The sequence below is a fragment of the Eriocheir sinensis genome, unplaced genomic scaffold, assembly GCF_024679095.1.
Source record: "Eriocheir sinensis breed Jianghai 21 unplaced genomic scaffold, ASM2467909v1 Scaffold455, whole genome shotgun sequence".
NCBI classification, from domain to species: Eukaryota; Metazoa; Arthropoda; class Malacostraca; order Decapoda; family Varunidae; genus Eriocheir; species Eriocheir sinensis.
The window spans coordinates 278,119-288,605 of record NW_026111782.1 but is presented as its reverse complement, the minus strand read 5'-3'; the positions used below and the strand labels follow the sequence as shown (position 1 = coordinate 288,605).

The window sequence follows — 10,487 nt, the reverse complement described above, 5'->3', positions numbered from 1 at the left end:
TGTGTGTGTGTGTGTGTGTGTGTGTGTGTGTGTGTGTGTGTGTGTGTGTTTCCGTTGACACCCACGAAGATGATGTGAGGAATTGTAATGATGGAAATGAATGGGACTTTTCTTCTTCTTATTATTATTCTTACTCCTATTCTTATATTAGTTTTGCTATTGTTATTGTTGTTGTTCTTCATTTTCTTTTTCTTATTCTTCCTCTTCTTCTCTTCTTCTTCTTTTTCTTTTTCTTCTTCCGTTTCTTCTTCTTCTTCTTCTTCTTCTTCTTCTTCTTCTTCTTCTTCTTCTTCTCTTCATTTAACGTCCTTATTATCTCTCATGGGGCTGGACGGGTTGATGGGACGAAGAGAGTTACGTTCAGTGGGTAGACATGGCACTTAAAAAGGGACGGTAAAGGCATGTAAAAAGGGTGTACACAATGTTAGTATATATAGGATGCGGTAACTAAGAGTCTTGAGTATGGGCGCTGTGCATAAACTGAGTACTTGTAGAGATGAAAAGCGTCTTGTTCAGTAGGTAGATATGGCACTTAGAAGGGGACGGTTAAGGTACGTAAAAAGGGCGTACACGGTGTTAGGAGATGTACGATGAGGTAACTGAGAGGCTTGTGTATGCATAGACGCCGTGCATAAATTTGTTGGGACTCTTGGCAGGAGGTGTGAGGGAAGGGAGTAAGATCGGTATTGTCCATGGAGGTAGAATTCGTGGAGTCGACATCAGCCCAATTAAGTGAATCCGCCCGAGCTGTCATTTTTACGGCCAGGTGTCAGGTGTTGTCAGGTCAGGCTCACTCTTAATGGGCTCGGCCAGGCTCGCCCACCCCCATCGTTTGGCCGTAAATTTGACAGTTCGTCGGCTTCACCTCAATGAATGGGATTAGCGGGCCGTGTCGACTCCACTAATACTACCTCCATGGTATTGTCAGACGCTTAAACTCCACATGTCAATTACTTCCCAAGACCAAAAAGGAGATCAGTCGGGTTATAATGGGTGTCTTCTAAGGTTCATGGTACAGAGGAAGGGTCACACTACTACCAGGGTGATAAAACTACCCCTGGAGATGCGCAAAACTCCTACGAAAGGCTAATCAAATGAGTTTTTTGGGGGGTTTCACAGTACAGAGGAAGGGTCAGACTATCACCAGGGTCATAAAGCTACCCCTGAATATGCCCAAAACTCCAACGAAAGGCTAATTTTGGGGGTTCACAGTACAGACGAAGGGTCAGACTACCACCAGGGTCATAAAACTACCCCTGGAAATGATCAAAACTCCTACAAAAGCCTTATCAAATAGATGTGCTTGGGCGCCGAAATGTTTCAGAATACGGAATTATGTGTGTGCAAGCTCCTGTCTTTCTTGAGCGAGGCGTTGGCTGCGTCGTGGCTGGGCAGAGGCTTGGCGAGTGTTACCGAGGGTCTGGGCTGCCCGCACGGGGTGTTTGTGGCTGTCATGGCTGGGCGTGGCGGGCAGGGAGGGGCGGCCAGTGTGGGACGCAACGTAGCCAGAAGAGGAGTTAGCGTGCTATATATGCAGTGATGGTTTAGTTAGATATAGTTTAGTAATGATTTAGATAAATAGATGGATAGATAGATAAATAGATAGATAGATAGATGGATGGATGGATAGATAGATAAATATTTTCAAGGAAGGCTTTATTTAGTAGACTCTCTCTCTCTCTCTCTCTCTCTCTCTCTTTTTTATTTAAACTGACGAATCTATAGTACACAACATATTTGTATTTCGCCGACGACACTTTATGCGATCGTTCGAGTAGCATATGTTTCTCTGTGCACTTTTTAGGGCTTAAAATGTCACTTTTTCTCGTGCATTATTTTAAAAGCCCTTTACACTTGCTCACTGTGTATTTAGCATCACTAGTGGTGTGGGGCATGTTCTCTCTCTCTCTCTCTCTCTCTCTCTCTCTCTCTCTCTCTCTCTCACCCGTCACCCGTCACATCCCTTCCTCTCCACCCGTTCCTCTGTCTCCTGTACACTGTTCCTTCCTTCTCTTTCATCCACTTACATTTGTACTCGCTCGGAAAGCTTTTGGAAAGGTTCTCTGTTCTATCTTGACCATTCAGTTGAGTTTGTTCCGGCAGTATCCTTCACACGACCTTTTACGCTCCCTTTTCCCTGCTGCTGGGTGTGTGTACAGGAACCTGAGCGGGGACTGAGGGAACTGTCGCATTCCTAGTAAACATTTCGGAGCCCAAGCACACAACTATATGACAGGCTTTCGTGGGAGTTTATGGCATTTCCAGAGGTAGTTTTATGACCTTGGTGGTAGTTTGACCCTTCTTCTACACCATAAACCTAAAGAAACACACATTTGACAAGGCTTTCGTAGGAGTTGTGGGCATTTCCAGGGGTAGTTTTATGAGCCTGGTGGTAGTTTGACCTTCTGCATAATAAACCTAAAGAAACACATATTTGACAAGGCTTTCGTAGGTGTTTGAGACATTTCCAAGGGTGGTTATATGACTGTGGTGGTAGTTTGACCCTTCTTCTGCACCATAAATCTAAAGAAAGACACATTTGACAAGGTTTTCGTAGGAGTTGTGGGCATTTCCAGGGGTATAGTTTTATATTCCTGGTGGTTGTCTGACCCTTCTTCTGCACCATAAACCTAAAGAAACACTCATTTCACAAGGTTTCATAGAAGTTTGGGGTCTTTCCAGGGGTAGTTTTATGAGCGTGGTAGTTTGACCTTCTTCTGCACAATGAACACACACATTTGACAAGGCATTCGTAGGAGTTGTGGGCATTTCCAGGGGTATAGTTTTATCATCCTGGTGGTAGTCTGACCCTTCTGCACCATGAACCTAAAGAAACACTCATTTGACAAGGCTTTCGTAGGAGTTGTGGGCGTTTTCAGGGGTAGTTTTATCATCCTGGTGGTAGTCTGACCCTTCTGCACCATGAACCTAAAGAAACACTCATTTGACAAGGCTTTCGTAGGAGTTGTGGGCATTTCGAAATGTAGTTTTATGACCCTGGTGGTAGTTTGACCCTTCTTCTGTACCATGACCCTAAAAAAACACTCATTAGAAAATTAGAACCCGACTGATTTCCCTTTTTGACTTTTGGAAATAGTTGATGTGAGAGGTGGAAGCGTCTGGCAATACCGACCTGAGGCTGCCGCTGTGTGTGTGTGTGTGTGTGTGTGTGTGTGTGTGTGTGCTGCTATGGCCCGCACCAGCTACATACCTCTTTTGTTTCTTTTTTAGGAGCAGCGAGTAGCGGGCTTTGTTTTTATTATTGTTTTCTTTTTTTGTGTGCCCTTGAGCTGCCTCCTTTGTTGTAAAAAAAAAAATATATATTACTTGCTTCCCTCTGCACTACATGTTGAGTCTATCCTATTTCCCGTCCACCTCTGTCCACTAGACTTTTCGTACTGTGACACATTTTCTGATCAAACGTTTCCCTCCCTGGTGTGCTATTTGGCTGCCTTTTGATCGTACTAAGAGTGGGGCGTCAATTGTTCCCGGTCCGTGATTAATATTGTCCGCTTTCCGTTTTCTTTCCGTTTAACAGTTTGTACACTGTAAAAATTGGAGGGTATTGAAAGGGTATAACTAGTTGTGTATGGTATAATTTTCAGTGAAATACCCCTAACTTCAACAATACCCTTCTTAACCACGAGGAAGGGTATTTAAAATCAAGAATAGACCCTCTATGAGACATAGCAATAAATATGTGTGGAGGCTTTTTTATTTTAGGCTATGAATTTCAATGTTACTCTTTATTAAATCTCAGCATTTGTACACTGAGTATATACTGCGACAAAAGACACGATAAAAACGTATTGTTTTCGAGATATCGATAGATTTGAGAAGAGACATTATCATGCGCTGCAGTACTTGGCAGGAGCTGCATGCATAATTGCCAAAGGTCGCTTGAACAGTCCATCGCCCCGGTCGCAGAGCTAGGAGCGCGGGAAGCCAGTGCCACCACCCATCAGTGCTAGTGTCGGAGTGTTGTGGAGTGCCTCATCATTATTTTCGTTTTACAAGCCTACTGACACAGGATTTCATCAATATCAACTATACCAGGTAAGGATAACTGCTTGTGCTTGTCTACATAAACGTAAGAGGAAGGTCCCTGGGTAAAGGAGTTAGAGAAAGGACAGGTTAATTTGTGCAGTATACAGAAGTCAGGAGGAATTCAAGTGATGAGCTGTGAGGGGGAAAGGAAAAAGGGAGTTATCATTATTATATGTTGTGTGTTTGAGAGAGAGAGAGAGAGAGAGAGAGAGAGAGAGAGAGAGAGAGAGAGAGAGAGAGTGTGTGTGTGTGTGTGGCAGCCTGGCTGGTCCGTTACGGGTTTAGTACCAGTACGACTCTCATGGAGGCGTCCTCTAGCCTACCTCTACGGGGCAGTCTCTGCTCAGGTAAGAGTACTTCTTTAAACTGCTAGCAGTGCTATTATGTCCCACTGCAGCACCATGAGCGTACTGGGTCTTTTTTTCGGCTCAAAACTTTTGGTGGTGGCCAGCCCACTTGGAGAAAGGTCCGGGGGAAAGGGGTAGGGAACTTCAGTAGTGTTGCCACCTGTCCCTTAAAATACGGAACCGTTCCGTATTGAAGCGTGAAATGCTGCGTTCCTTATTGAACCAATACGGAACGCCATTTGTTCCGTATTTGCCTGTATGAATAGTCAAGCAAATTAAATAAATTAAAAAGTCATCGTGACCAAATATTAAAACAAATACATAACCAGTTCACAAAAATATATGAGTTTGTTAGGGGTTTGTCGCGCCACCCGCGGCCCGTGCGTTACGGGAACAGTACACGTAATATCTCGCACCGCCTCCACGGTCCATCACCAACAGCATAAGTAATGGCTATATTTATGATCCATTCATATTCCAGGTAGTTACTGTTTTCTCCAAATGAGTTTTCTTTTTTTCTTTAATTAAGGGAAATATATTTTTCAGTGTCTCATTCTTTAGAATTTATACAAACATGTAGTTTCAAAAATATATTACTGATAACTTGACTCATGAACGTATTTTCCAATATATCCTCACATTTAGTCAAGATATCCTTGAATTCCTCCTAATACAGGGTTCTTATGGAAGAGCTTATCTTCAAGCCTTGTCAATATGATTGACTTTCTACCCGCCATCACTGTTCCAACCTCAGATAATGCGTTCCGTATTTTTAGGAGGTGGAGGTGGCAACCCTATGGGAAGGGACAGGTTAACCTCTTCAGCACGGTGACGCAGTATACGCGTCATTTGGTCTCTCGTAGCATATCCGAGTGCCGCGCATACTGCGTCATGGTCGCTTGAGTCAGTGTGTGTTTCATTTCTTCCCGGATATGGCACGAGACTTTCAAAATGTTGCTCGGATATGCTACGGTGTTTTATGTACCTCCCAATATTATTCTTATGTCAGAGTATGAAGTAATTTCCCTCTCTTTTTCTATTGTGTCCGAGACTCGGACACAATAGAAAAAGAGATTACGCGCGAGACATCGTTTTCTATAAATAAAATTGCCTGTTGTGCTATTGTTGTGTCCTTCATTTATCATTATTTTCGTAATTCAGAGAGAGAGAGAGAGAGAGAGAGAGAGAGAGAGAGAGAGAGAGAGAGAGAGGCGCTAGACACGTTCAGTTCCAGTATGGGACGGGGCTCTTACAGGCCCACGGACAACACGCCTAACAGCGAGCCAGTCTTCATCCTGCCATCGTATGTGGTGCTTGTGATTTAGGTTTTGGAAGTATAACATTGGTGATACGACATGTCTAAATGGAAAGGCACGTATGACTCTACAAGAGTGTAACTTGTATGTACATTGGATTTATAATTAGCAATAATTAAAAAGTTTGGTAATGAAATGACGAATCTGGTAATAACTGGAGTCGAACTTGGCAATGCCTGTCGTACAAGAGTTGGCAACCCTGGTCCGAGTCAGTCACGTGGCAACACTTGGTGAGAGATGTGTGATCCATCACCCCATACATCCCGCTCTGCACCCTCTTCACCCCACAAAACTTCTTCACCACCACCCTCTCCACATCCACACCACACACCATCCCGCCACACACACCACCGCTCATCTTCACCCCTATCTGCTAATTTTGTTTCTCAGCCTCCTTCACTCCCACAATCACCCATCGTTGCTTACCACTCACTCTCACCACCACCAGCACCACCTTCTCCTTCACATTCAGCCCCTCCTCCATCTCCCACGCCCCTTCATCCGTCACCATCACCCTCACCTTCTCCTTCACATTCAGCCCCTCCTCCATCTCCCGCGCCCCTTCATCCGTCACCATCACCCTCACCCTCACCACCACCTTCTCCTTCACATTCAGCCCCTCCTCCATCTCCTGCGCCCCTTCATCCGTCACCATCACCCTCACCCTCACCACCACCTTTTCCTTCACATTCAGCCCCTCCTCCATCTCCCGCGCCCCTTCATCCGTCACCATCACCCTCACCACCACCTTCTCCTTCACATTCAGCCACTCCTCCATCTCCCGCGCCCAAACATCCGTCACCATAACCCACACCTCCACCTTCTCCTGCACATTCATCCCTCCTCCATCTCCCACGCCCCTTCATCCGTCACCACCACCTTCTCCTTCACATTCAGCCCCTCCTCCATCTCCCGCGCCCCTTCATCCGTCACCCTCACCCTCACCCTCACCACCACCACCACCACCTCCTTCACCGCCACCAGCTGCCGAGAACTCTTTCTCAAGTGTGTCAACACTTATACTTTATCAATCAGAGGAGGAGGAAGAATACCAACTTCCATCGCCGCCACCCTCCGATGAAAATTAGTGAGTGAAATATAAATTGCATTTTATTTTAGACTGAATATTGGTGTGTAAGGCACAATGGAATTATTCTCGATATTCAGATACATACTCTGTTATGATTATGTTTCGTTTTGTGATTGACCGTGGAGTTTTTAAAGTTTGCCGCGCGCGCTGAAATCCCGGATATGAGCTGTGAGGGGGGAAGGAGAAAAAGAAGAGAGAATTATTATCATTGTATGCTGAGAGAGAGAGAGAGAGAGAGAGAGAGAGAGAGAGAGAGAGAGAGAGAGAGAGAGAGAGTATGAGGCAGGTCCGTTACACGTTCAGTACCAGTCAGGGGCAACTCAACTTTGATGACAGCCTCGACCGGACTATCAGTGAGCATTTAGTCTCTGCTCTGCTCTGTTTCACTACACTCGTCTATTGCTATTATAGTGTTATGGTCAGTTCATTATTATATGCTGTGTGTATGAGAGAGAGAGAGAGAGAGAGAGAGAGAGAGAGAGAGAGAGAGAGAGAGAGAGAGAGAGAGAGAGAGAGAGGTCAGGAGGTCAATTGTTTTTACTACGAAGCGGAGGTGGCTCAAGGTCAGGTTGGTGTGTGTGTGTGTGTGTGTGTGTGTGTGTGTGTGTGTGTGTGTGTGTGTAATCCACCTCATGGTCTACTGTTCATACCAGCCAGACGTTCCCCTACAGAAAGACCACAGTTCATCTTTCCGATTTGGGGGAAGGCCTGAGACCACTCACACACAGCACACAGGGAAAGCAAGGTCACAACTCCTTGACTGACATTTCGTACCTACTCACTGCTAGATAAACGGGGGCTACACGTGAAAGGACACACACACACACACACACACACACATACACACAGTCGGTAGAACGCCTGACTCTTATTCACGTGGTCTCGAGTTCTAGCCTTCTTGGACATCAGCACATTTTTCTGGTTGATACCGGAGTATTACTCTCCCTCCTTGAGCAAGGGGGAGGGGGTGTGTTGTCTGTGGGTCTCAGCGTTACCCGAAAATGGGAAATAACGAGCTCCAAGCTCACTCGGTAAGGGTAAAGCAGCTGGCGACCGCAAGTCCATCGCGTGATCAAGACCATGGGTGAATTGCACACACACACACACACACACACACACACACACACACACACACAGCTTGCTGTAGCTTGTTATTAGAATTTAGAAACACAATATTCATATGTGACTGTATTACAGAAGTAATGGTGTCGGTGTCGACCTGGGGCACTGCTGAAGTTAGTGACTGGCTAACAAGAATAGGACTACACAACTATGTTCAAGTTTTTATAGGTAAGGCCTTGATATTTGAATTTTAGAAAAATAAATAGAAAACATTCCTAAATATTAGAAGAAATCACTGCTGCTGAAGTTGTTGGAACTTAATATAGTAGTAAAGGAATCTGGAACTTACCCATCATCACTAAAATTTATGTGATATGCACTAAGTAAAAATACAGCTATCAAAGCAATTATACAAATCTCAAGACCTCTATTGTGTCAAGAAACCCAAAGTAATTATTTTTATTCGCAGGGAATTTTATCATTTCTAAGATTTTTTTTCATATTTGGAAGTCGTGGTCATGCTTGTTATTAACTTTCCTTATTTCAGGTCTGTAGAGGAGCATAATGCCTAAAGTCAAAGCCCATCCACTTCCTTGTCCATTTTGTAAAGTACCAACTTATAATTTCAGCCAGTATACAAAACACTTGCAGATATATCATGAGCATGAAAACAAATTTAAAATCAGCTGTCATGATTCAGACTGCAAGAAAACATTTACAAGGGTGTTTCCTTATATAATTCATAATAAAAGGAATCATGCAACAAAAGAATTCCTTGACTATGCAGCAGAAGTTTCACACTCAGAGAAAATAAACAATACTGGGAAAACAGAATGTGAACATATCGAAGTAAATAATCCAACTGAAAGCAAACGTGGTGAAGATCAAGAGAGCGTTAAAGAGGAGTTTACAATGCATTTTGCAAAGTATTTACTCCGTTTAAAAGAAAGACACATGCTACCCGACAATGTTCAAAGGTCGCTCATTTCGGAGCTAGAATTTTTTCTGAACTTTTCAGATAATATATACAAGAAAATAATAGATCAGTGTTTCTTAGAAGAAAATGGAAGTTACCCCAAAAATTCCCAAACTTACAAAGCTTTGAAGACTCAGGGACCATTGTTTGATGAGGAAATAAATGCAGTCAACAGTAAGTTCAAACTGAGAAGCTATATTGCAGCAAACTTTCCTTATGTAAGTCCACAAGCTTTTTATTTATCTGTTCATGACAGAGCGTCCATATATCATTATGTACCAGTAATAGAGATGCTGAAAGCAGTGCTCTCAAGAATAGATGTACAAAAGCAAATACAACAAAATGAACATAGCTATCATCACCCTAATGTGTTATATGACACTTGTGATGGTGAGTGCAGTAATACTGTTGACTGCTTATCAAACCCCATCAAACTTCACATGTATATTGATGAATTTGAGATTTGCAATCCAATTGGTTCAAAGCGAGGGGAGTATAAATTGACAGCAGTGTATTTTGCAATTGGAAATCTGCCCAAAATTTTTAGAAATAAAGAGGACACCATATTTTTATGCCTACTGGTTAGGCATAAATTCTTGAAATTATATGATCCTACGTACCAAAAACTTTTTCAACCTTTAATAACAGACTTACAAACTCTACAAAATGGCATTGAGTATGATGCAGGCTTCAAGAAACTTAAATTTACAGCCGTGCTAGAGTTCGTGTTGGGAGACAATTTGTCGTCCCATGCTGTGGCTGGATTTCAGACAAATTTTAATTCAGGCTCATTCTGTAGGTTTTGTTCTATAAGATATTCTGAGTTCAGGAACACATTATGCATATCTAAATTAAGAGAAAGGAATAGTGTTGCCTATGCTCATCAAATAAAGTTCATTGATAAAATGCAGCAGATGCAGCTATATATGGCATTAAGCATAGGTGTGCTTTGTCTCAACTGAACTATTTTACAGTTCCTGAATCATTTCCCTCAGATATAATGCATGACTGTCTTGAAGGAATAATTCCCCTAACTGTTCAACTTGTTCTCAAAGAACTTTATAAGGAAAATCTTGTTACAGTGAAGGGTTTGAATGAATCCCTCCTTCAAACACGGGTTCCTGTGAGTGATAAGCCTAATTTCTTTAATGACAATTTGTTAGTGGAAATGGCAAGATTGTGGGTAAGGCTTCACAGAAATTAGAGTTGTTTCTAGTTTTGCCCCAGCTTGTTGATCTTTCCTCTGTGGGTAATTCTGCAGCATGGGATGTTTACATAGCACTGAGGAAATGTATGGATTTTATATTAAGTCCAGTTGTTGAAAAGATCATCTGCCTCATTTAGCAGGCCTTATTGAATCATATATCCTGAAATTCAAGAGCACATTTGGTCACAGCAGTTTAATACCTAAACATCATTTTATGATGCACTTCCCCTCACAGATAGAGAAGTTTGGACCACTGAGAAATTTGTGGTGTATGAGGTTTGAGGCTAAGCACCAATATTTCAAAAAGCTTATTGCAAATACTAGGAATTTCAAGAATGTCACTCATACACTGACTGAACGGCATCAGATGAGAGTAGCTCACGCACTTGCATCATCAATTTTTTTGCATGAGGGAAGGAACCGCAATCTGCAGTCATTAGCG

At 43.0% G+C, this 10,487-nt stretch overlaps 1 protein-coding gene across 1 annotated transcript; it reads left to right on the top strand.

The window, feature by feature from the left end:
• The first annotated feature begins 3,545 nt into the window (after positions 1-3,545).
• LOC126992411 (uncharacterized) lies at positions 3,546-9,800 on the top strand. The gene is made up of 3 exons (XM_050851149.1): positions 3,546-4,056; positions 7,998-8,090; positions 8,410-9,800. The coding sequence occupies exon 3, from the start codon at positions 8,427-8,429 to the stop codon at positions 9,798-9,800; it is 1,374 nt and encodes a 457-aa protein (XP_050707106.1). The 5' UTR covers positions 3,546-4,056; positions 7,998-8,090; positions 8,410-8,426.
• Positions 9,801-10,487: the final 687 nt, after the last annotated feature.

Bases quoted from the DNA above. Each gene is read 5' to 3' on its own strand.
- LOC126992411 (XM_050851149.1), top strand. From the start codon at position 8,427: ATGCCTAAAGTCAAAGCCCATCCACTTCCTTGTCCATTTTGTAAAGTA.